The 26789-nt window shown below is 35.7% G+C and overlaps 2 protein-coding genes across 7 annotated transcripts in view; one reads left to right on the top strand and one right to left on the bottom strand.

Moving 5' to 3' along the window:
• Positions 1-2215: 2215 nt before the first annotated feature.
• LOC105226305 (protein charlatan) overlaps positions 2216-26789 on the bottom strand; it is a 51455-nt gene continuing 26881 nt past the window's right edge. For 2 of the 6 annotated variants that reach the window (XM_049451609.1, XM_049451608.1), the window contains 5 exons: positions 13070-13311; positions 12404-12846; positions 7422-8498; positions 6310-6642; positions 2216-5120 (listed from right to left, as the gene is read on the bottom strand). In XM_049451609.1, coding sequence (XP_049307566.1) covers positions 3080-5120; positions 6310-6642; positions 7422-8498; positions 12404-12846; positions 13070-13252 — 4077 coding nt within the window. In that variant the 5' untranslated portion in view covers positions 13253-13311 and the 3' untranslated portion in view covers positions 2216-3079. Of the gene's footprint in view, positions 5121-6309; positions 6643-6935; positions 6959-7049; positions 7171-7421; positions 8499-12403; positions 12847-13069; positions 13312-26789 lie in introns of all 6 variants that reach the window. The other 4 variants (XM_049451614.1, XM_049451610.1, XM_049451611.1 and 1 more) reach the window with 4 other exon arrangements.
• On the top strand, positions 8968-11225 carry LOC105226304 (protein phosphatase 1 regulatory subunit 36). Its single transcript, XM_011205133.4, has one exon. It carries the CDS (start codon positions 9194-9196, stop codon positions 10562-10564), a length of 1371 nt encoding a protein of 456 aa, XP_011203435.1. The 5' UTR covers positions 8968-9193; the 3' UTR covers positions 10565-11225.

Raw genomic sequence — 26789 nt, 5'->3', positions numbered from 1 at the left:
AGCCCTAATGAGGTCAATACTTTTGCTAATGTAGCTAAAATATCTAAATTATTAATAATTATGTTTTTTTGTTTTCAATGAAGTTGGCAAATTAAAGCTTCGTTTAAACTTAACTATTTATTAACTATACATAGAGGCAAGAGCTACAGTGCTGTATTTTATAAGCATTAGGTTGGCACCAAATGCTCTATTACAAACAACTGCTTTGTTACTTTAACAAATATATAGTATGATAATATAATATAATTTAATTTAATTAAGTATGAAATGTTTGATTTTACATTCTTTTAATATTAATGCAATACATACTCGTATGTATATGTGCTGCATGTGTAGTTTTTATTTTTTCTTTAAGTTTTTAGAGAAAACATATTTCAGGTACATTACAACTTAAAAGTAAGAAGAAGCATACAGTTGACGACGAAAATAAAGAAAAATTTTAAATTTGAAAAAAAGTAAATTGAAAATTCCAGAAAAAAAAATATTTAAAATAAATAGATAAAAATAATAAAAAAAAAGAAATAAAAAGAAAACAGAAATAAAAAAAAACAGAAATAAAAAAATATTAAAAATTAAGAATATTAAAAAGTAATTTAAAAACTAAAAAAAAAATATTAAAAATTTGTAAAAATATTAAAAATTTTAAAAAATATTAAAAGTTTGTAAAAATATTAAACTTGAAAAAGTATTGAAAATCAAAAATTAAAAAAAAAATTTGAAAATTTAAAAAAAAATTGAAAATTAAAAAAAAATATATTGAAAATTAAAAAAAAAAACTAAAAAATTTTAAAATTAAAGAAATACTAAAAATTATGAATAAAATATTAAAAACTGGTAGTAAATATTAAAAAAATTGAAAGATAAATTAAAAAGGAAAAAAAATATTGAAAATTCAACTAAAAATTATTCAAATTTAAAAATATTTCAAATTTTAAAATCAAAAAAAAAAATTCATCAAATTTTTTTTTTAATTAAAGAAATATTAAAAAATAAAATATATGTAAATATTCAAATTTATGAATAAAATATTAAATAATAAAAAATTTTTAATTTACTAAATTTGAAAAAAAAATACATATTGAAATAAAAAAAAATATTAAAATAAAAAAAAACTTTTTTCAAAAAAATTTTTAAAATTAAAGGAATGTTAAAAATTGAAAAATTTAAAAATAAATATTAAAAAATAAAATAAAACACAATATTAAAAAATAAAATATTAAAATGGACAAATATATTAGAAATTAAAAAAGATATATATTAAAAGTTTGAAAAATTAATATTAATATTAAGATTAAAAATAAAAAAATATTTAAAATTTCAAAAATAAATATTAAAACTTTTTAAAAATAAATTAAAAAAAAATAATTATAAATAAAAAAAAAATTAAAAATTAAAAAAAAAATATAATTAAAAATTAAAAAAAATATAATTAAAAATTAAAAAAAAAATAATTAAAAATTAAAAAAAAAAAATAATTATAAATTAAAAAAAAAAAATAATTAAAAATTTAAAAAAAATAACTAAAAATTAAAAAAAAAATAACTAAAAATAAAAAAAATAACTAAAAATTAAAAAAACAGATTAAAAAAAAAGATAAACTAAAAATTTGAAAATAAAAAATGAAAAGCTTGGAAAAAATTAAAAAAAAAAAAAAAATGTTGAAACTATTAAGAAAACATTAAAAATTTAAAAGCATATGCAATTTGTTTTGCATTTACATACATATTTATGCATGTTTGTTATAAAGAAACGCGCATGCGCATTTATTTTGCGTGTAAATGTGATTTTTTTTTATACAGCGTTCTTGTCTTTATATAAAATTAAATTAAAATAAAAAATTAATAATAATAATAATTAATTAACTTTAACAAATATTTTATATGAATAAAGTAGTGTTTTTTATGTAAAAGAGAAATTGCCTTGCATTATAATATAAAACAAGAGTCTCGAGTATTCGTTTTTATATACTTTTTGCGTCAAATTTAAGTTTAAGTTAAAAAACTCGATTAAAAACTTAAAAGCTTTAAGGAAAGCATATTGTTATTTAAAAAATATTATTCAATCAATAAATAAAAAAATTTAAAAAAAAAATTAAAAAAAAAAATTAAAAAAAAGAAATTAAAAAAAAATTAAAAAAATAATATTAAAAATAAATAAAAAAAAATAAAAAATAAATAAAAAAAAAAAAATAAATAAAAAAAATAAAAAATAAATATTTATCTGTTTTCACATCTTCTCATTTATTTTTCACAAAATTAAAAATTTTTTTAACTTAACACTACAAAATATGAACGACATAAATAGTGAATGCATGTAAAATTATAAGGAAATTATTTACATTTATTCTATAATTGTGTCTGCGAACACAGAAAGTAAAAAAACATCGAAATTACAAAATAATTAAATATCAGAAAATTATCTTTTATTACTTATATTTAAGGCCAACAGCTAAACTGAGGGTTGTCTCTCTCGTTAGCAGCACGAATGTGTCTAAATAACGGGAGCCGCAGGAATATTTACTAAGAGCAATGAATGAGAGAAGGAGAGAACGTGGAGCATTGCACCCGGAACTGAAGTTCTCGGAGGGATCGGAGTTCTCAGAGGGTCTCAGAGTTCTCAAGAGACTCGGAGTTCTGAGCAGAGCCCTTTGCTCTTCAAATCTTTGCATTATTTTTTCGCCAACAATTCACTACAAGCCTGCGCCGGCGCCAGTTTGCGCTCTACTCCCTGCCTAATAATAAATGCGGAATGTTTTGTGAACAACAACAACAAACTATAAATAATATAATATAAACCGTAAATACTAAAATCTGATCATATACATGTCTCTAAGTAAGCAATTAAGTATTTAAAAATGCGCAAACTTGGCTTAGAATGATTACATCGTCAACATAAAATGCTGGCAACGAATACCCGAGCGCTTTAGAAATCAAAAAATAATAATAATAATATACAAAAATAATAATGAGGCGCATACTCAATATGCAGTTTACACCCACCAACTGGATAGCTGGTAATATCAGTTTACAACCATGCGCATGCGCATATTTGTCAAGCGCATGACTGGTTGCTGCGCGCTCTACGTGCTTTTCTTTGATTTCTTTGCGTGCTTGCGTTGCTGCTTGCTGCGCGCCTGCTTTTGTGGCTGCTGCTTCGACTTATTACACACTTGCTTCATACCCGGCCGCTTCTTCTGCAAGGCAGCAGTATGCGCGCGGCGGCAGTGCACGATTAGGCTGCTGCGTTGCTTGAAGGCCTGCATGCAATGCTGGCAGCGTTGTTTCTTCGCGCGGTGCTTCCAGTGTTTGTGCAGCGTTAGCGAACCCTTTGTATGGTAGTTGAAGACGAGCATTGCCGCAGCGCGTCGCTTATCTTGTGCGCACAAGCGGCAACTCAGCTTGTGATCCACCATGCGATTCAAGTACTTGTCGCGCAGCATGGCGACTATCACCTCTGGTGGCGCGCGTATCTTCTTGGGTTGCGCTTGCTTGCGCGACGAACGTTTGTCGTTGGCGCTCTGCAACACTGTCGGTTGTTGTTGTTGCTTTTGTGGTGGTTGCGTGGGTGCTGCTTGTATAACGGAGACGTGCGCGGCTTGCGGCAACACAGTGGTTGCCGCCTGCGCGCCTAATGTGGGCGTAGTTGTGGCTGTGTGGTGTATGGTGGTGGCCTCGTCGGCGTGCGTGGGTTTCTTGCTGAAGTCCAATGGCGCGGTGAGGTACTGCTGCTGCGAGGCGGCGTCCGCCAATAAGGGCAGCAATGTGGCTATTTGTGAAAGTGATTTGCGGCGTTTGTTGGTTGGCTGCTGCAGTGACGCGTGTGACTGCGTTGGCGCCTGTGTTGGTTGTGGCTGCGGCATGAGCGGTGCGATCGGCGCTAGTGTGACGGCGGGTGTGGCCAACAACGTTTGCTGCGTGGGGCTCTGACGTTGTTGGTTGTTTTGTGAAGTGGTGCTGGCGGCATGACGCTGCTTCTGCGCCGAGGACACTTTTGGCGTGATGGTCAGCGTTATGTCCTCTTTATTGCGCAAATACTCGATATACTCCTCGGTCTCGCTACGCATGCGCTTGCGTTGTGAGGAGGTGGTGGGCTTTTGCTGCAGCTGCTCCGTTGGCTGTTGGCTGTCGTGCGGCGTCTCCGTTGCTGTCGGCATGGCCGGATACATGAGCGGCGTTTCGGCGTAATACTTATTGATGATGTCCTTGACATAATTCTGTATATGCGTGCTGACCTTATTCAAATTCTGATACTCCATGTTGCTGAGGAATGTGGCAGCCGCATTCTGTTTGTTGTTCTCCTTGTTGTCGCGATCCAAGTGTAGCAGATCCAGACGATGTTCGCGTTGGTGATGCGCGGCATTCGTGGTACGTTGATTGAGCGTTCGTGTTGTTCTCGTATGTTGTTGTTGTTGTTGCTGGTAATTTATTGTATTGTTTAGTTTGTTGTTGTTGTTATACGCGGGAGGCGATCTAATAAGCTGCTCTTGATTCTCTTGATCTTCATCATTGTCGTGCTGCGTCTGATATTTGCGTTTGCTGTTGCTGCTGCTAGCCGCCGCTGCGGCTGCTGCCGCCATCATTTCGATTGCGCTCTCCGTTGTCTCTTGCAAATCGAAATTTTCGCTCAAGAATGCCGACATCGCCTTTCTCTGCTCACTATTACTGTAACTGCTACTGCTGCCATTTGTTGTTGCTTCTGCTGCTGCTGAGCTAGACATATACTGTTGTCTACCGCCACCAGCTTTCAACGGTGATGCGCCACCATCGCTCGACGATGCTGTTGATGAGGCGGACGATGGTGTATTCTCATCGTCACCCGTCGAGTGTTGTCGCTGACGCTTATGTGTGTTGTTGTTGCTGTTGCCGTTGTGATGATGATATTTCATGCGTTGCTGTTGTTGCTGTAGCTGCAGTTGTTGCTGATAGTTGGCAAAGTTGCTGTTGTTGCTTAGGGAATGGAGTAGCGCCGCAGCCTCTTTGGTCGTCCATTGTGAAGGCAGTTTATTATTGAACAGGAGTTGATGATTGGCTGGAATTTTCAACTCTTGCACGCCTCCCGCCTTATGAAAATCCTGAGCGACTGAAGCGGTGTTGCGACTGATGGCGTCCATTTTCAAGAGACTGCAGGGGGGAAAGTGTAAATAGACAAATTAGTATGAGATGTAGAAAATCAAGTTACGTATATAAAAAATGGAATAAAATTTAAGGGAAAATGGAGTAAAATCAATAAAAAATGTTAAAATGTTAAGAAGAAGATGAGTGAGGTTATGAAATGAGAGAAACTAAATTAAAGTAAAGCTTACTAAAAATTAGTATGAAAATATTTTTTTAACTTAAAATGTGGGCAATACATAAAACAAAGTTAAAAAAAAACCGACTTCGACTAAACCCGAAGCTATAAGACGCTTCGCGAATAAAATCAGTCGGTTAGTTTGTATGGCAGCTATATGCTATAGTGGACCGATCTGAACAATTTCTTCAGGGATGGTAGCGTTGTCTTCGACAATAATCCCTGCTAAATTTCATGAAGATATCTTTACCAATAAAAAAGTTTTTCATACAAGAACTTGATTTTAATCAGCCAGTTTGTATGACAGCTATATGCTATAGCAGACCGATCTGAAAAATTTGCTCAGAGATTGTAGCGTTGCTTTAGACAATACTCTATATAAAATTTCGTGAATATATATTGTCCAATAAAAAAGTTTTTCATACAAGGACTTAAATTTGGTCGATCATTTTGTATGGCAGCTATATGCTATAGTGGAACGATCTGAACAATCTCTTCGGAGATTGCAACGTTGCCTTAGTCAAGAATCTATGCCAAATTTTGTGAAGATATCTTGCCAAATAAAGCAATTTTCCTTACAAGGTCTTGATTTTGGTCGGTTAGTTTGTATGGTAGCTATGTGCTATATTGGACCGATTTGAAAAATTTGTTCCGGGATTGTAGCCTTCTTTTAGATAATAATCCATGACAAATTTCGTGAAAATCCATTGACGAATAAAAAAGTTTTTCCTACTAGGACTTCAATTTGGTCGGAAAATTTGTATGATTAGGGTACAATATAACAACAAAAACGTTATTTTTAAGTACATATGTATGTAGCATGTGTATATAAATATTAAATAAACTAACAGTAACAAAAAAACAACGTAAAACACCAAAAATTCTTTTTGAGGTTAAACAAAATCAATGGCAATTTAACGCAAGACTGGTAAGTGAATACAAACACGAAGAAGCCAAACCAAAACAACGAAAAATGATAATGAAATCAAGCTTTGTTATATAGTTTTTGGTTCGTTTTACCGCGCATAGTCTTCGGGATCACTTCCGTCTGCCTCAAGATATTGAAATAGTCGTTCGGAGCCGCGTTTCTGTGCGGCCGCATTCGGTAAACCGCCCGTAAGTAGATCGTGTGGCGGTATTAGCGAACCATTGGCGCTCAAACGCCAACCCACCATCGATGTGGGATTTACAATGATCTCCTGTAGTGGACCGCCGGTAATATTACCGTTGCCATTGTCATTTGTTGTTGTCGTGGTGTATATCGTTACCGAACCACCGCCACCGACGTTGCCGCCCTGATTGCTGGAAGTGGATGAACTGCCGCCGCCGGCGCCACCACTATGTGTTGTATGACTTTCGGTGGGGAAGGCGAAAAATATACAATAGTAAATGCAAAGGTGTGGATTTAAAGCAAAGAAACTAACGCACAGTGTGTTAGGACTAACAATTATTGGTTTGCTTTAATTAATTTTTTTGAAGAACTTGGCTTTAAAAAATTTGTTTTCTTTTCTTTAATTTTTTTTTTATTTTTTTTAAGCCAACATCAGTTTCACACACCTAATTTGTCTAACAATTTTATCTAAAATCTTGTCTTTCAGATTTAACTAGTTACTTAACCAATTATTTACCAAACTTTCAATTTTAACTAGTTATTTAACCGTTTATTTACCTAACTTCCAATTTTAACTAGTTATTAAACCGTTTATTTACCAGTATGCCAGACTCGAATTCGAGAATATATTTATGCTCGAATCACTCGCTATTAAGGGGTTGCCAATTGTGCGCAATATATTCGAACTCGAATTCGAGTTTGACGTATTGCCGTTAATTAAGTTGTTAGTTGGATTTTGATTGCCGCGCGCCGGCCGCACGTCATTCGGACTGCGCGTGTGGAAAGCACAGAGAAGAGAGAAATTACAAGTGTTAGATTTTCGAATATGAACTACGAAAACTACAGCCTTCTTGGTTAGTGGCACTACGCAGGGCTTAAAACTAGTTGTTAGTGGAGGTTAGTTGGTTTTATGTTGCCGAGGCCGCTAAAAAGCCTACAGCGCTAACTACAGAACAGTAATTTAGTTAGTCAACAGAGTAGTATTATCTTCGCAAAAGAGATAAACGCATTGAATACTCACTGCACTTCGTTGATGTGCGCTTGGAACTCCTCCTGCGTGTCGCCGAGGAAGGAGCATTTGTTGCAGGCGCGCTTGTTGTGCACTTTCAGCACATGCGTGGCCAGACGTTCCGAGCGCGCCGCCTTGTAATCGCACAACAAGCAGACAAACGGTTTTGTGTGCGTATTGAGATGGCGTTTCAAGCCCCACTTATCCGCGCCGGACCACGGACAGTAGCAGCAGGTGAAGCGTTTCTCACGCTTCGGCTTGAGATTGCCACTAGTAGCGCCGGTGTTGCAAACAATGCCACCATTGGCGGCGCCCACACCGACAGCGATGTCATCTTGCTTCTCCTGCTTGAGTTGTGGCAAGGGCGCGTCGGCTGCTGTAGCCACGGCCTCGATCGTCTCCGCAATGCTCATGCTCGACGAGGTCGGCTGGCGTTGCGCTTCCAGGAATGCATTGTCCAGTTGTACGTTGGCGCCCTGGAATATGATGTTGGGTTTTTGCTCGGGTGAGCCACAACTGTTGAGCGTATTGTTTGTGTGCTGTTGTGTATTTACCGTAGTGATGGTGACATTGCCACGTCCGCCGGCATGCTGATTGCCAACGCCAGTGCCACCGCCACTGTTGGACGTGCTCGCGGTTACATGACGCCGCGTCTTATTGATGTCATACTGCAATTCGCGATGCATGCGTAGGAAATGCTTCTTCACATGATCGGCCCGATTGAATTGCTTGAGGCAGGCGAAGCACTGGAAGGGCTTCTCCTCTTTGTGTATATTCTCGTGACGAGTGTAGAGATCTCGCCGGTCGGTGGAGTAGGGACAGTGTGTGCAGGCGTAACGTTTCTGCACTTGTACACCGCCATTGTTGTTGGCATTATTGCCATTTTGGTGGTTGTTATGAGAGTTGTTATTGTTGCTGTGTGACTTTTTGCGACTATTGCCACCGCTCGAACTGGTGACGGCGCCGCTGTTGTTGTTCGTAGATGTAGGTGTTGTCTGCTGTTGGGCTTGGCCGGCATTCATGGTGTTGCCGGAGGTCGAGGGACTAGTGTAGATCACTTCGGTGGTGGAATCGTTGCGATTTTTTGATCTGAAAATAAAAAAAGTGGAAAATGTGGTTAGTTTTGAGATTTTAAGAGGGTTAGTTTGTATGACAGCTATATGCTATAGTGATCCGATTTAAACAATTTCTTCGGAGTTGAAACCGTTATTCCGGGCAATAAAGCATGCCGAATTTCGTGAAGATATCTCATCAAATAAAAAAGTTTTCCATACAAGGACTTGATTTGGATCGCTCAGTTTGTATGGCAGCTATATGCTATAGTGGTTCGATTTGAACGATTTCTTCGGAGCTGATACCGTTGTTGTGGATAATAAAGCATGCCGAATTTCGTGAAGATATCTCGTCAAATAAAAAAGTTTTTCATACGAGGACTAGATTTGGATCGCTCAATTTGTATGGCAGCTATATGCTATAGTGAACCGATACCAGCGAGTACGACAAATAAGCAACATCTTGAGGAGAAAAAGACGTGTCCAAAATTTCAGAGCGATATCTCAAAAACTGACGAGCTATTTTGCGTATATACAAACGAAAATACGGTCTTGACTAAACGACTCAGCTCGCTTGGCTTCAAAACTGTCGCAACAAAATTATTTCAATCAAGCTGGTTTTCGCCCTCATTTTTGAGTACATTTCGGTTTTAACTTCAACACAATTTCTTTCATTTCATTTTTTTATTTGACTAAAAGCCTGCAACCCCACTACACGCCTCCGCTTCGACAATGCGTCGCATACATAATTCGAATTTTGTGCCGCGATTTAACCTCGGCAAATGGACGTGGAATAAAAACTTGGAGCGCTTGGAATTTGAGCCCATCAAAGACGCAGAATTGGAGAAACTAGATTATATTAGTACGTGTGGCTTCAAATTCAACAAAACGCTGAATCAATTGGAAGAGTTAATATTCCTACAGGAATTCCAGCGTTCCGAACTCACACACGATGCGGATGTCATACTCGTGCAGGATATCAAAAATATTGTGCTTTTTCTGGCACCATCCGAGACCATCACAAAGGATTTCGTGCTCTTTCTGCACACCTTCACTGTGGATCGTTTTCTGCGCGCGCTCATCATTTACTTTGAGTACTACTTGAAGATGGTGGAGTTCGTGTTGATACGACGCGATGAGATTAGCGGCGATAAGGCGCAAATCCAAAGCGAGGACACCAATGAGATCAAGCGCATCTACTCGTCGTATCTCACGCAACATCGGCTGCTGTTGGCGCGCGAGTATAGCATCATTATAGCGGGCGATGGCGAAATGAAGCCCTACTACCACATTACGCCCATCGTCAATATATCGCAATCGATTAAGGATAAGCGCTTTCACGAAACCTTTTTGGCCTTCTCCACACAAATGGTGTGGATCGCTATGCATCGGCGCGCCTACGACTACATCGATTTGGAAATGTATCGACTCTTTCGCTCCGAACACTTCAAGCTCAAACGCTATGCGCACATCAACTTCACCGAAGCCGAGGCGAACATGCTGTACGGCAAGAATTACAAGCGCGTCAATTATCGCGCACAAAACTCACCGCTCATACAGGAGTTGGTCAATGTGTCCACCGAGAATTTGCCCATACTGTGGATTGGTGAACGTAAGTATCGCGGCACCGATTTGCGCATACACCAGCTGGAGCTCGAGTACATTGTGCCGGACAGTCAGTTGACTTTGATCGATGTGTGCCATGGCATACTCGGGCATCCGAAGAAGATCTACAATACGCTGTTGAACATCAATTGGGAGGAGGTGCGCTTCCAGAACTATTCGCAAGTTTATGACCCCTACCAATTGGTGCGTCAGCCGGCGCTGAAGATACCGCGTATCGATGCGGAGAAGATACGCAAACATGCGCAGAAATTCGACACCTACTATCACGTGCGCATGCAGTACGAGCGCGTAAGCAGAGCGGTGATTGATAAGTGGTGTCGTCGCGACGCCGTCATTGCGTACTTCACCACGGAGGGCATGATTACGAACATTGTGACACGCTGCGAAAGGGAGCTGGAGAGAGACTCGTATGGTCCGAGTGTGGAGGAGATAACGAGCAAGTTTTTGGCACGCAAGAAATTATTGCGGAAACTATAGGAGATCAGCCATCTAACCTATAGGAGATTGCTCGAAGGCAGTTGGCAAGGCCTCGTATATTTTTCATATTTTTATTATTATCATTTTTTGATGGCGAATTGTTTTTATCATGATTTCGGTATGCACTTATTTCAATAAAATTTGAGGTTAAGTACGATTTATTTGCATGAAATTTAAATTTAACGGTAATTGTTAACATAAGATTGAAGAAAACACTGTTTTAATTCAATAAAATATTTCACAAGACAGAGTTGTGACACTATAAACGCAACCCCGTACTGAAGTCATCTTCTATTTACCGTTACTCTGCTCTTTGACTCTACTCTCACGTGAAAGAATCATCCTGACTTACATGAAAGACAACAACAAATGTATCCAGTTGAATTCTAGACAAGTGGGTATGTGAGTACCATGATAAAGTGTTAACTCTCTTTGATTTAAGCGATGTGTTTGTTCGATTCACCACTCGCTAAGCTTTAGTGCAACGAAAAAGGCTAGAGCCTACATACAAATTTATGCTGTACTATTTTCAGGCTTATATAACAATAAATTCATAAACATTTTATAAGAAATAAGCTTTAAATTGTTTTCATATGCAAAGAACAGGCTCACCCTAATGCATAGTTATCTTTTCGTACACACCGTATGTAGGTACTTCAATAAAAATCTATATAAGACTTAAAAACAAAAGTATTTTAAATTTTAAAAATCAACGTTCCACCCTAATGTATAATTATTTTTCGTAAACACATAAGCAATAAGCTATCGAAGCTTTATATACAAAAAAGACTACAAAAACATAATTTTAGTTAAACAAAATTTAGTTTTCATAGGCAAAATATGTACATAAATCGACGCACCCTAATGTATGACTGTATTTTTTTATGTATTTACTTCATATCTATATAAGCACATCTGTATCTAACTTATAGTAAGTAGATTCGCACTCTAAAAATTGTGTTTTAATACACGAAGAAAATGAAGCCACCCTAATGACTAAATACTTTTTTATACACAAATATGTAGTTACTTAATATCATTTATATACGACTTAAATAAAAGAGCAGTCAAAAGAATTTGGTTTTAATAAAAGCTGAAAAAACCGACCCAGCCTAATGTAAAATTATGATTTTGTACGTGTAATGTTCTGCCAAATCTATATAAACACATACGTCTATAACTCTTAAAGTGACAAGAATTTCACGTTGAACAATTTTGTGTAGAAAATCGGTACACCCTAATGTGTAATTATATTTTGCTATACACATACAATGTATTTCAAAATCTATATAAGCACTTTTATATAAGGCTTAAAGAGAGAAGAATTGCAAATTCAAAAATTTTCTTTGTTCTCATACGCGAGGAAAATCGGCTCACCCTAATGTGTAATTATATTTTGCTATACACATACAGTGTGTTTCAAAATCTATATAAGCACTTTTATATAAGACTTAAAGAGAAAAGAATTGCAATTTCAACAATTTTGTTTCCAGATGCGTTGAAGATCGGCACACCTTAATGTGTAATTATATTTTGCTATACACAAATGGCCTCCCATATCTTTTTAAGCACATTCATATAAGACTTATAAAAAGGCACCAAAAATTTTTTTTCATAAGTGTAAAAAATCGACTCACCCTAATGTAAAATTATTTTTCGTAAACACATACACACTTCATTATTTATATGAGACTTATAGAAAGTAGATTAGCATTCTAAAATAAAAATAATTTTTTTATACGCGTAGAAAACCGGCACACCCTAATGTCTAATTAAACTCATATACACGCATATCTAATATAAGTACTCATGCACCACACCACTTTTGTCTGCACTTACTTTGACTTTGATGTGCCAACTTGTTGCTGCAGTTGTTGTTGTTGTTGCTGCTGCTGCTGTTGTTGTTGCTGCTGCTGTTGAGTGGCAGCCGTATAACTCTGCAATTTACCACCTGTTGCCGTCGGTGTCGACCACTGTACAATTTGTGCCTGCTGCTGTTGTTGTTGTTGCTGCTGTTGCTGCTGCTGCTGATCCGTACCACCGGTGCCAGCGGTGTTGGTGGTGGCAAAACCATTTTGCATTAGCGCCGCCAGGCCAAAAGCCGTATTCAAGTGGTCTTCCGATTTGAAATTACCGCCTGTCGTGGCGACGACCACAGAACCCTCGCCTTGTTGTTGGATTACAACATTTGCCGCGGCGGCAGCTGTTGCCGCTGCATTGACAGCATTAGCGGCATTGTTCTCATATTCGATGGTGGGCGCAGCGCTGCGATCGATCTGCTGCTTGTTGTTGAAGAAGGTGCAGCGCCAAAGGAAGCCAAAGCAAAGTGATGAAGAAAAAACAAATAAGAAAAAAGAGATAAAGTAAGCAAAAAGGCAATAGAGGAGTGTGTGTGAGTGTATGTATGTGTTGTATTTGTATGTTTTTGTTGTTTGTGTGTGTGTGTGTTTGTGTTTTTGCGGCCGGCGCGCATGAGTCAACCGCAAGCGCTGCTGTGGCACTTACCAAATTCGTGAATGAGCGCTCGCCCTCGGGTGCTGTGGGCCCAGTGGTCGCCACCTGCGCAACCGGTGTGCCCAATGTATGTAAACCATTTCCGGTCTCTTCCCCATATAATTTACGTGTGATTTCTTTGAACATATCTTCATAAGCGGCCTCAACATTTGAGGACGGTATTAATGTTGCCATGGCTTATAGAATGCGCGCGTTGCAATGCTGCTACAACTACAAATACGGGCCGTCAGAAACTGCAGAAGAGAAAAAGAAAAAGAGAGAAAGAGAAATTGCGGTTAGCAGAGGCTATAAAAATATATAAGTGTGTATGTGTATGTATGAAAGCACTCTATAAATATGTCTACTATCGAAAGGGTTAGTTCAATAAAAAGTCCGTACAACAAATATATTGAGCAGAGCAGCGAGTCGTCGACAAAAGAAACCGTTCGTCAAATAGCCACACATCCGTTGAGTTTCAATTTGTCTCACTCGTCTTTTTCGAGACGTTGACGTTATTTGCGCCGCCTTTAAAAACGCCTGCCTTTTAAAAGTCACATCAGACGGCGGGCAAAGCATGAACCCCAGCTGCCCAGTTTTGTGGCTTGTCACTTAGCCTTGGCTTCACTCTACTTCATACCCAACGCTTGCATGTATGCGTTCGTGCGCCTGTGTGTTTGTATATGTATATGTGCGGGCGGCGTGTAAAAGTTAAATTGCCAACGACAGCTGACTGACATTTCCAGGAATACCAACGCTGATACATGATGCGCTGCGTCAAGGCAACAAACGGCTACAATAGCAACAATAACAAGACAGTTGAAAAATGAACATAAAAATGCAGTTGACGTTAAGTGAATGGCTGTGGCACAAAATATACACACACACACATGCATACAAATGCAGGTATGTGGACGCCTTACTGTTGGGATGACATTAGCGCTGCTGCAGCGCAGATAAGACAGACGCTCGCCATTAAGCAACAACAAGCAGCAGCGTACAATGTATGATAGCATGAAGCTGGGCAGCTACAACCGAACTGCTGAGTCATGTTTCGTAACAACGCCTGCAAGCCCCCTGCCACCCTTTAAATTTCCAATAAAACGAACTTGCTTGACGGACACCCACTGGCGGAGTAGGTGTTAAAGGAATTTTGTATAAAATAAAGTGCTGAAGCGGGCATAAATCGCGTGAAATGAATTTACGTTTCATAATGAACAAATTGAAGCAATGTGTTTGTGTTGAAATTGTTAACTGAAATCAATTTTGACGAACGGCGCGAACATTTTTGAAAGAGCTGTCATATTCTCATGTGAACTTATATGGCGTTTGGAGGGCGTGTATTTATTGCTTCAAGGGTTTTTTTTGTTTCAAGAAAATGTAAAAAGTCGAGTGACGATGTCGATTTCGTTGTCTTTGTAACATATAATGTTATTACAACAACAATTTATTTTACTATTTTACAACAGATGTGCAAATAAATATATAACACACATACTTGTATGTATGTATGTATAATAACAAAATTTATTAAAAGGAGATATTGAGATATTGCCACAGAAATATTAATGATTATTAAAAAATATGAAAATAATAAAAAATTAAGAATAAAACAAGTAATAAAATAAAAATAATAAAGAGCAACAAAAATTAAAAATATTTAAAAATATTAAGTAGCAATAAAATAGAAAATATAAAAAATAAAAATTACAACAAATAAAAATTAATTAAATTAAAATAAATAATATAAAAATAATAATATAAAAATACAATAATAACAAAAATTCATGAAAACAAAATTATTATTTTTTATATTTGAAAAATGATAAAATTTTTGCAAAATGTATGTTTTGTTTTTGAAATTAAATAAAAATAATAATAAAAAGACATAAAAAATATTATTTTATATTTCTGAAAAATAATAAAACTATTGCAAAGATAACAAATACATATATATAAAATATTACTAAAAGAGAAAAAACTATATTAAAATAAAACTAAAATAGAAAAAATAATATATACAAATTTTATAAAAAATAAAAAATGAAAAAATAAATAAAAATAATAATAAAAGGACATAAAAAATATAATTTTAATTTAATTTTTTTTTTTATATTTCTGAAAAAAATGCAATGAAAATATAAAACAAAATATTGCAAATAATTTAAAAAAAATAAATAAAATTTATATGAATATATACAAAACATCAATAAAAAATAAAAAAATTAAATACAAAATAATACTAAACAAAAAAAAAAAAAAATAATATATAAAAAATTTAATTATAAAAATAAAATTAAATAAATACCGATTAAGTAAATAAAAATAAATAAAATAATTAATTAGGATAAACAATATAAAAATAGTAATAAAAAGTCATAAAAACAAAAAAAATTTTCTTTATTATTTAAAAAAAAAAATTTAATTATAAAAATAAAATTAAATAAATACCGATAAAGTAAATAAAAATAAATAAAATAACTAATTAGGGTAAACAATATAAAAATAGTAATTAAAAGTCATAAAAACAAAAAAAAAATTAATTTATTATTTAAAAAAAAATTTATATCATAAAAACCAAAAAATTTATTATTTTATATTTTAAAAAATAATAAAATTATTGCAAATAAATTAAAAATGCATAGTTATCTTTTCATACACACTGTATGTATGTAGGTACTTCAATAAAAATCTACATAAGACTTAAAAAACAAAAGTATTTTAAATTTAAAAAATCAACGTCCCACCCTAATGTATAATTATTTTTCGTAAATACATAAGCACTAAGCTATCGAAGCTTTATATGCAAAAAAGAGTTGAAAAAAATTTAGTTTTCATAGACAAAATACATAAATCGAAGCACCCTAATGTATGACATATAGTATAGTTTCTATGTATTTACTTTATATCTATATAATCACATCTATATCTAACTTATAGTAAGTAGATTCGCACTCTAAAAAATTGTGTTTGATACACGAAGAAAATGGAGCCACCCTAATGACTAAATACTTTTTTATACACAACTATTTAGTTACTTAATATCATTTATATACGACTTAAATAAAAGAGCAGTCAAAAGAATTTGGTTTTAATAAAAATTGAAAAAAAACCGACTCACCCTAATGTAAAATTATATCATAAAAACAAAAAATTTATTATTTTATATTTTAAAAAATAATAAAATTATTGCAAATAAATTAAAAAAATAATAAATAAAACACATATACAAAATAACAATAAAAAATATTTAAAAAATATATTTAATAACAAAAAAAAAATAATAAATATCAATTATAAAAAAAAATAAATTTAAAAATTATCAATAAATTAAATAAATAATATGAAAAGACAAAAAATAAAATATAAAAACTGAGATATAATAATACATAAAAATAATATATAAACATAGTAAAATAAAAAAAATATGTATAAAAGACTTAAAAAAAAACTAAAAAAAATATTTAAAAATCAAACAAATAAAAATAAGCAATAAAAAAATACAACCCTCACAATAAAAATGTTCGAAATTGAACAACAACTATATATGTATATAAAAATAATAACTAAAAATAATTTTTTTTTTAACAATTAAAAAAAAAATATAGAAGATAAATATGAAAAATAGGAGATAATTAGTTATTATAAAAAATTAAAAAATTTAAATAAAAAATATATTTACATATCGTTACATAAGAAGCAAAACAACGTATCATTAAAGAAAAAAATCGAAAATCGCTATGAGATATAATAACCAATTTATAACCATTTTATAAGTGTATGATAACCAATATATAACCATTTTATAAGTGTATGATAACCTATATATAACCAGTTTATAACCAAAACTCAAATTTTGTTTCAATATGAGTGTATGATAACCAATATGATGGTTATAAAATGGTTATATTATAACCGAAACTCAAATTTTTTTTACAATAAGAGTGGTTTCTTCCAAATTTCTCTAAAACACCTTTTAGCCCCGAAGGTAGAAGACGTAGCATCAACTTTCAGCATCATCAAGGCACAATATAAAGATAAGTCTGATAAATCAGTAAACCTCCCAAATTGTTTAATTAATTTTACCCACAGAAAAGAATACATACATATTTAATTGGGTTCACTTCCAAATCAACTAAAGCACAGGCCTAACATAATTTCACAACAAAGCTTGATAAAAAAAGCTAAAAAAAAAGATAAAGACACAAAAAGTCTTGCTAAAAAAGCTTCTTGAAAAAACTACAAAGTTTCAATCCACTCCTTTCTGCCACTAAATTGCACGCCATCCAAACCGACACCCAAATCAGCGCCGTTCGAAAATTCCTTCGCCGAATTCCACATAAAATTAAAGACACTTAACACACACACACAAAGGAGTCCCGATCAAAAACTTCGCTTGAATTTCGACCAGCAAGACAGCACAGAGTGCGTAGGTAGGCTGCATTATGGATGGATGGTTATGAGTGTACCCACTTTGTACACCATAAACTCGGAAGACAAATTGTCAATGGGCACCGCGGCACAGACACACGCAGATTTCATATGTAAGTAATGCCGAGGCGAAGCACGAGCACCCGCGTTGCAGGGCTTTTTTAGTTTAATTGCTATGCAATATTGCCATCCTCGTTCTTAAAGCGCGGCATTTCAGACGCCTTGCCTTGGTTTCCACTCTGAGTGTCTTTGGCGCTGAGCTTTTTGAAGTGCGCCGCCAACGCCACCACTGCCGCGGCGGGCAGATGAGTCAGTAGAGTGGAGTTGGCAAATAAACATAACGGATGGAGGGCATAAAACGGAATGGAAGCAAAGCAAAAGCGGCGCAATGTCAACCCAAGAATTATTTTGTCTTTACGAATGGGGGTTCTCACTACGCAAAAGAGGCTGCTGAAAACAGGAGAAAGCCAAATTACATATTCGAGTCTACTGACGGGAAGAAAAAGTTTTTTCCTGCGACCGCGTCGACTCGCTTATCGCCGAGTTCGTCATGGCCCTCCCACAATGGCGATAACCCTCAGCCAAAGTGGGTGGATATGCAGCCGCTGCGGCATGAATAGTAAGGCATCCAGCGCAATGGAAAAGCAAAAAGCGCGCCAACTTGCTGTGCCACAAACGCCGCTACAACAACAAGCAGCGCAACACATAAAAATAGCTGATTTGTTTGCAAAGTCATCAGCGACGCCAACGGACGCTTTGTTGCACTTGGTCGGCCGTTACTACTACTTCGCAGCGAACGCATTGCAGCCGACGCCACACACAGTCGGCCAAGCGTCGCGCAGCCAAACTCACGAACTGTCACAGTTGCACTACAAATACACAAACGCGCTGGCATATGGTCGGCGGCGCTGTGATGTGTGTGTGGCAGTTGTGTCGCCCACTTTGGCGACATTGTCTTCATTTCGGTTATGGCGTAAATATGTATGTTCCTCAGCGAAACGTGTTCTCCCCCTCACATGAAGATTGCTTTTATTTTTATTTAATTTTTTGTTATTTGCTTATTTTGCAGTGTGTTCTTTTTGAAGTGTGTCCCCTTTTCGCGTTGTCGCTTTGAATATTGTTCACCCATATTCCGGTCTGCTGCCGCCGCCGTCGCCTGCCTAGTCAGCAGTTCACAGCACAACACCGTGTGGGGGCGTTTGGTGTTTTGGCTGTGCTAAAGCTGGGCGTCGCGCCCGTCACACTGCCGCAAAGCACCCATCTGACTGGCAGTATATTTCACAATTTGTATGTTTGTTTTATTTATCGCCGTTTGTTGGGTGTTTTTGTTGTGGTGCCTTGTTTGCGAGTGGCGGCGCGACGCAAGCAAGCAAAAGTCAAGATCATTCATCTGTTGCTGCTTTGGCTGGTTGCTGTGAGTAGGCCATGGTGGGTGGATATTATTTTATCATACATCATGCTTGGCTGTCAGGCGCAAATATCACAGAAAATATCTGTACTTCCAGTTTCGAAGCATTTATTTGAATGGAATGGAAGTTGGATTTCATCAAAAAGTTATAAGCGACAGAAATATGTTCGAAATATGCGGTGTGGCATTTCATAAATCTGTTGAGAACTACAGCAGCTGGTACTAAGTGAATGAAATTGTAATATAAAAAGCTTGTATTGCCGTAGCACCAAAACTTCTAACTCAGAAGTGTTTAATAATTTATAAAAAGGAGTTTTGAGACTCTTTTGAGAAATAAATAAGTCGGTTGAGAATTTCAAAGTAAACGAGTGAAATTTCAAAATTAAAAACTTGCAGTTCCCATACAAAACAAACTTCTATCTCATCAGATGATAATAATTTATATAAAGCAGATTTGAAACTATTTTGAGAAATGATAAGTCGGTTGAGAATTACAAAGTTCCTAGAACCATAATCTATATTTAGTAAGAGATTAGATTTTCTGACTGTAAATCTTAATATTAATACTAAAGAACACCAGCTATCTTAGCACTAGAATATCGATCTTTCTGAAACTATTAGGTTTGCTGGTAAATCCGATCAGCATTTCCGGCACGATCGTGGTCTACTGAACTGATAACTGTTATAGTATGCTGACGACTTAAATAAATTTTTGAACGCTAGAGTTCTTACCGAGCAACACACTCAGTTCTGAAATATTTAAGAGCAAATACCTGTAAGATCCCGAACTTTTAGCGATTAAATCTCTCAGTTCTTAAATATTTATGACCAAATGCCTGTAAGATCTCGAAGTGCTACCGATTAAAGCTCTCAGTTCTGAAATATATATGAACAAATTCCTCGAAAAAATCTCGAGATCTCAATCTTTCTCTCCAAAAAAAAATAATGTTTTTTGTTTTAAAAATATTTATAGAAGATTTGCATCTTGCGATTGCTAACCTAGAAATCCCAGAAAAACCCAGAAATGTCAATATTCAATCATGCTTGAGTCAGTTCTGCAAAGAATGTTCGTCTCTCCACAAAAACGACGAAAAACGGCTGACATTTGAGATGCCACCGCAAAACTCAAGAACACGCACGAAACTTACATCTTTCCAAATGAAAAAAGAGTCTAAGAAACACAAAACGAAAACAGCAGATGACAGGAAGATTGGCGCAACAGCTGCATGACAAGCCAACCACACGCGCGCAAATGGGGTGAGTGGGCCGAAAACGGGCGCGCAAACCGAAACAACAACACAAAGTGCGCGTAGAACAGCAATAGCATAAAAAGACAACCACAAAGCACTTGAAAGCAACGACAGCCACTGCGGAAATAATGGCAAGCCAGCGCTAAATTATAACAGCTGCGCCTGCTGCTTTCGCTGGCAATGCGTTCTGAGGTTACTGACGAACTCGACTACAAGAACGACGACGAACGGTTGAAGAAGACGTGCGTGTGCGCCAACCAGCAATAAACAACAATAAAGGGTAGCGCGTTTGGGTTGAGTGCTTGGCGGCGCAGCGACAATGAAGGAACCGCTGCAAATTGAAGGAGCTAAGAACCGGTTCTGTGTTTGGCGCGTCCATGATCGACATTTCTTAAGCTTTGACTTTTGCTGTGCCTGTCCTTGTCTGTGCCAGCCAACAGCTGCTTGCCTAAAGCCAACCGGCGCACATAACTTGTATATATGTGTATGTAAATAAGCTTTTATGGCGCGGTTGGGGCGCGCGCACGTCTTTGGGGTGTCTTTGCGACGGGCGCACACCCGCACCAATGACTACCAGCGCTACATAAAGAGTATGAAATCGTAGTGAGTTTGTTGTGCGCTTCGTTTTAGAGTTGCGCTATGATCACAGTCAAATTGTTGTCGTTGTTTGTTGTTGTTGTTCATTGTAATCAGCGCACTACCGTCGCTTTTGACTATTTAATGTGCGTTGTTGCTTGCCGCGCTCGGTAAGTGTTGTTGGCTGATTGCTTTGGCGTTGATGTTTTCATCTTTGGCGACCAGTCGTCACACAACCGAAAAGTAGTGACATTACGATTGTGTGTGACGAAGGCAGACACACGCGTGTCGCAGACAACAGCTAGAAGCGGCACGACGCGTTACAGCTCAATTCAACCCAACGCGTTCGCAACTGGGAGTTATTAGTACAAATGTGTATGCTGTGTGTGGTGTGTATGTATGTATTTATGGGTATACCCAGCCACGCCAAGAAATTATGGTGTTTGTCGTGCCAAATCGTATGGCAGGCAGTGCGTCGTCATGGAGGGCGATCGCCGACGATAAAGTGGGCGCAGGCGACCGTGCTAAAATGCCGTATAACGCAGCATGAGTTGTTGTTGTTGTTGTTGCGGTGCGCGAAGTGTACAGTGGTAGAAAATTGATTTTTGGTGCGGGAATTTTAAAATTGGCTTGAGTTGATATTTTTGGTGTATTTTTTTTTAGAAAAAAATTAAAAATTTACTTTAAAATTAATTATAATTTGTTTCAAATAATTTTTATTTAATTTTTTATTTCTATTTTTTTACATATTAATTCTTTTTATAAATAAAACTAAAAAAATTAAAAAAAAATAAAAAAAATTTCTTTTATAAATAAAACAAAAAAAAAAATTAAAAAAAAATTAAAAAAAAAAAAATTTTTTAAATTTATATAAAAAAATTAAATAAAAAAAAATAATATAAAAAACTAAAATAAATATAAAACTATAAAACCAAAAAAATATATACATACATATATGTATAAATTAATTTATAATTTTTTCATATTATTTTTATTTACATTTTATTTTTTTATTTTAGTTTAATTGTTTTATATTATATTTTAATAATTTTTTTTATTTTATTTATTTTTTATTGTAATATATTTTTAAGTTATTATTACCAATAATTGAGATTTAAAAATTTGTAATCAAAAAATATATTTTATTTTATTTTTTATTTAATTTTTTTTCTTTTTTGTTTATTTTACTCTTTATTTTTTACTTTTTTTATAATTATAATTTAATTTTTGATTTTAGTTTTGTTTTATTTATAAAGAAGTTTATATTAAAAATATATTTTCAAATTCACCGTTAGATTTTTTAATAATTTTTATTTCTTTTTTTAAAGAATTTAATTAAATACATTTTTTGTAATAATGAATTTGATAAGAAAAATCGAAGTTAAATATTTTTTTTTTTTAATTTTGCGAAACATACATATGTATTTTTTTCTTAAAAAAATTAAAATTAAAAATGTTATATTTTTAAATATATTGAGATAATTTTTTTTTGTAATTTGTGATTTTTAATAAAAAAAACATTTTTTGTAAATAAACTCATTTTAATACAAATTTAAATAATATATTTTTGGCATTAATTTCTTATACAAAAAAAAAATTATTAATTCAAAAATTAAATAAAAAAATATTTGACTATAAATTTTTTATTAAAAATCACAAATTATTAAAAAAAAATTATCTCAATATATTTTAAAATATAATATTAAAATGAGTTTATTTACAAAATTTTTAATTAAAAAATATTTTTTTTTATTTTTATAATTTTTTTTTTTCAACCACACCACACTTTCGCCCCACTGTGCAAGCGCTGGCGTTTTCCGACTTGTTTTCTTATTTATTTGAGTACTTGCAGTGTTGTTGTTGCCTTTGTGCCGGGTGTTGGTGTTATTATTAAACGTTGGAAAAAAGCAGGCAATGACGGGTGGGTGCGTTAAAAACGGGTGGGCACTTAATAGCACCCAACTAAGTAAAGTAAATCTGCGGGCAAACAGCGAAAATAAACAGTACAACGGCGAGATTCGCCGCGAGACGGCGAGACGACGCGACAGGCAGTCAGCGAAAAGCAATGGCAAGCAAAAAGTAAAAATAACAGCAAAAAGAAGCGCACATGGCGCATTGAGTACACAAGCACACAAACACACACATGCATATATACATAAGTCACAATAACAACGCTGAGAAATATAACGATCGACAAGGCGGCAGCAACAGCAGCCGCATTGGCATGGCGAGAATTTTTATGAAATTTCGCAAGCTCAGCAGCAAAGAAGCGGCACTCAAACACCGACCCATTTCAAAGTGCCCGGCGCTGTTGTTGTTGGTATGTTTGCATGGCTGCTTATCGGCGTGTTCGTTGGTGGTGCTGTGGGGTCATAAATGTGCAGTCGTCGTCGTCAAGCCAACGAGCAGTCACAACGAAGTTACCCAACCCAAGTCACTAAAACTCAACCCAAAAGTCACAGCAACTTCAGCTGCCCGACGACCAACAACAAAAGCAACATATCGCCATACTGAAGCCAACATTTGTATGTGTGCGCTTGTGTGTGATTGAAGGAGTTAATTGCGCCGCGCCGCGACGATCGCTTTGGGTAATTTCATAAAGTCTTACAGGGTGGGTCGCGCCGCCTGGCAGTTAAAACTGGTCGCTGAATTTCCACCACAATTGTTGTACTATGCAGTGTCATTGATTTGAGTCTCGCTGACGAACGCATGGACGGACAGGCGAACGCATGGGCGCGTGTGTGCTGCTTTGCTGGTGTTGACTCTGGCGGTGAAAGGCCAAGTGGACGCACTGTTATCGCCTACAGCCGCCACACCACAGCGACACGAACGCGCGCACACACGCCCACAATTGCAGGCAACACACATGCCATGAAATGTAATTTTACGAAAAGCAACAACAACAACAGCAGCGAGGTTTGGTCACCACACTTGCGCTGCGCTGGGAAGTTGAAACGCAATCAGCTCGCATCGTTGTTGGGTGGGTGGTTGCTGATCGTGAAATTGTTTCGCATGAGCGTGTCGCTTTGTTCAAATATATACATATGTATATGTGTGTATGTATGTATATATATATGTATGTATATGCATATGTGCGTGTATTGCCGCATTAATCTAGCGTAACGAGGCGACGGTGTGGGAGTTTCGAGTTTGGTCTGGGTGAGACAACTGACCATAATTGCCGGATGTATGAGAACATTATTTATTTGGTTGAATTTAAAGCGCTGTTTGTGGTGTTAATGTTTTGCTAATTGTATTAAATTGCCCCGAGTCCTTTGTGAGACCCATTTTATACGAAGTATAAGGCATACTAATCAAGTATGTTCAACCGTTTCCATAAGAAATGATTTTCTTTTAACCACCAGTTTACATTTTATTTCGGTGTTTAACATTAAGCACTACAAAATGGAGTTTGTCATAGAAAAATTTATTTAATTTACTCGAGTTTAACAAAAAAAAAAATAATAAATTAATAACAATTTTTATTTAACGCAAAAATGAAAATATTTGCCATATGTTCATAAACACTATATCATAAACTCGAGTTTACCGAAAAAAAAATATTTTTTACGAAAAGATTTTCTCAAACGAAAATATTTAACAAAACAAAAATACTTGACAAATGTGCATAAACACGCAATCTTAAACTCGAGTTTAACGAAAAAAATGTAGGTAATAAATTTAAAAATGTTTCTAATAACGAAAATATTTTCTTAAACACAAAAACGAAAATATTCGACAGATTTTTATAAACTCGAGTTTAACGAAAAACTATTTTTTTTATATCGAAAACATTTTCTCAAACGCAAAAACGAAAATATTTGACAAATGTCCATAAACTCGAGTTTAACAAAAAAAAATAAAAAATTAATAACAATTTTTATTTAACGCAAAAATTAAAATATTTGCCATATTTTCAGAAACACCATATCATAAACTCGAGTTTACCGAAAAAAAGATTTTCTCAAACGAAAATATTTGGCAAAATAAAAATACTTGATAAATGTGCATAAACACAAATACGGAAATATTTCACATATGTTCATAAACACGAAATCTTAAACTCGAGTTTAACGAAAAAAAATTGTGCAATAAATTTAAAAATATTTTTTTAACGAAAATAGTTTTTCTTAAACAGAAAAACGAAAATATTCGACAGATTTTCATAAACTCGAAATCTTAAACTCGAGTTTAAGAAAATAAAAATATGTTTTCCTTAAACGAAAAGATTTTCTCGGACGCAAAAAAGTATTTGACATACATAAGTTCATAAACACGAAATCATAAACTCGAGTTTATCGAAAAAAATATTGCCAATAAATAAAAAAAATATTTCTAATAACGAGAAGTTTTTCTCCAAACGCAAAAACCAAAATATTTGCCAGCTACTCATAACACCAAACCTTAAACTCGAGTTTAACGAAAAAATATTTGTAATATATTTGTAATAACGAAAAGATTTTCTCTGACGCAAAAACAAAAATATAAGTTTCTTTTTCGAACAGCAAAACCGAACAACTTGGCTTGCGTGTTAGCACAGGTCTCCAACTCAGATGACCAATCATGTAATCACACCCATTCTCAATGCGTCTTTCATAGCGAGAAATCGCCACTAATATATACATACATATGTATATACATATATATACAAGTATATCTATGAATATCTTTCAATGCTTCGTTATGCCATTCAAACGCAGTGAATTAATAGCAAAAAGTCATTAAGTGCGTGGGCAGGTGGGTGGTTGCCATTTGACGTTTTGTGGTCAGCAACAATAAGTGAATCGATAGCGACCAAATGAGCATATGCGCACACATACAAGTAACCAAACATGGCACTGATTCAGCGCCAATAAAGAAACATACATTTCATGCGTTCGCTGCAAAGACACAAACACACAAGAAATATAACTGACTAGAGTGGGTCGGACATTGAGACGCTGCGCTAAGGTTGGGCCAACAGCAGCAGCAACACTACAGCCAACACGCCGTGTAAAAAGAAATATAATTAAGAAGAAAAAAAAAATGTATAACAACTAAAGTCTAAAAGTCGCCTGAAAGTTGAAAACTTAATAGGCGACGACGCGCACAGCAAACTGTGTGGGTAGGTGGCGCTGGTGGTGGTGGTGGTGGCGGCGTGCTAACGAGGGAGATATGGGAGTGGAGCGGCGCAGCGCGTGCGACACTATTAACGTTGTCAAATGGTGCGTGTGTGGGCTGGTGGGTGAGTTTTGCCCGGTGAATTATGTGCGCGCACCCGTTTGGCAACAAAACGCAGCAGCGAAGCGGCGGCGACAGAGAGAGAGACGCGTGGAAACACACAATGAAATAAAATTAAAGCGTTGCTAACGCTTTTGTTTTCTTTTCAACGTAAGCCTACAGGTTTCTTCGCCCAGCGAACAAATAGAATATGGCGACAACAACAACAAGCGTGCGTGCTACTAAGCGCGCGCATAATGAGGTTGGTCAGCTTATTAGTCGCGGTGGGGATGCTGGCGTTAGCGCGACGCGTTAGTCAGTCTTTTCAGTGGCATATGACGATATTTTGCAAATAACAACAAAACAACAAAGCAGAGATTTCAAATTATTGAGAAAATGTAAAAAAATAACACAGCGAAAATCAGCAGCGCGCAAAAGTAAAGCGGCCTTTGTGTTTGGTGCCTTGCCTTTCCCTGCCTTTCGAACCGGCTGTATTATATCTTTTATTGGCGTTTGTTTCTTCTTTTTCTTGTGCCGTTGCTTGGCTGCTGTCATTTTAGGTATTTTCGTTGGCACAAAACGACGACATGAGCACAAAAGCAACAAATACACTTAGCGCGTTGCGCGCCGCGCTGACGACCTCTGTCCACACACGCGTAGTACGCAAGCAAAGTAAATGCGCACAGACGCGCTATGGGCGGCAGGTGGTATTTTGGTCAGCTGAAAAATTGATTCGCCAACCGCATCCGCCTGCCTGCCGACCTGTCCACTAACGCGTAGTTAAAAGCAACAACAAAAACAAAAATGTGAAAAAGAAGTGCTGAAGAAGCGCACACCTTTAGTGGCGTAGTGGTGAGCGCACCCGCGCGGG

Source organism: Bactrocera dorsalis, chromosome 3 (genome assembly GCF_023373825.1).
Source record: "Bactrocera dorsalis isolate Fly_Bdor chromosome 3, ASM2337382v1, whole genome shotgun sequence".
Classification (NCBI taxonomy): domain Eukaryota; kingdom Metazoa; phylum Arthropoda; class Insecta; order Diptera; family Tephritidae; genus Bactrocera; species Bactrocera dorsalis.
Note: the sequence above shows the minus strand (reverse complement) of the source record. Positions and strands in the feature narration are given on the sequence as shown.

Bases quoted from the DNA above. Each gene is read 5' to 3' on its own strand.
- LOC105226304 (XM_011205133.4), top strand. From the start codon at position 9,194: ATGCGTCGCATACATAATTCGAATTTTGTGCCGCGATTTAACCTCGGC.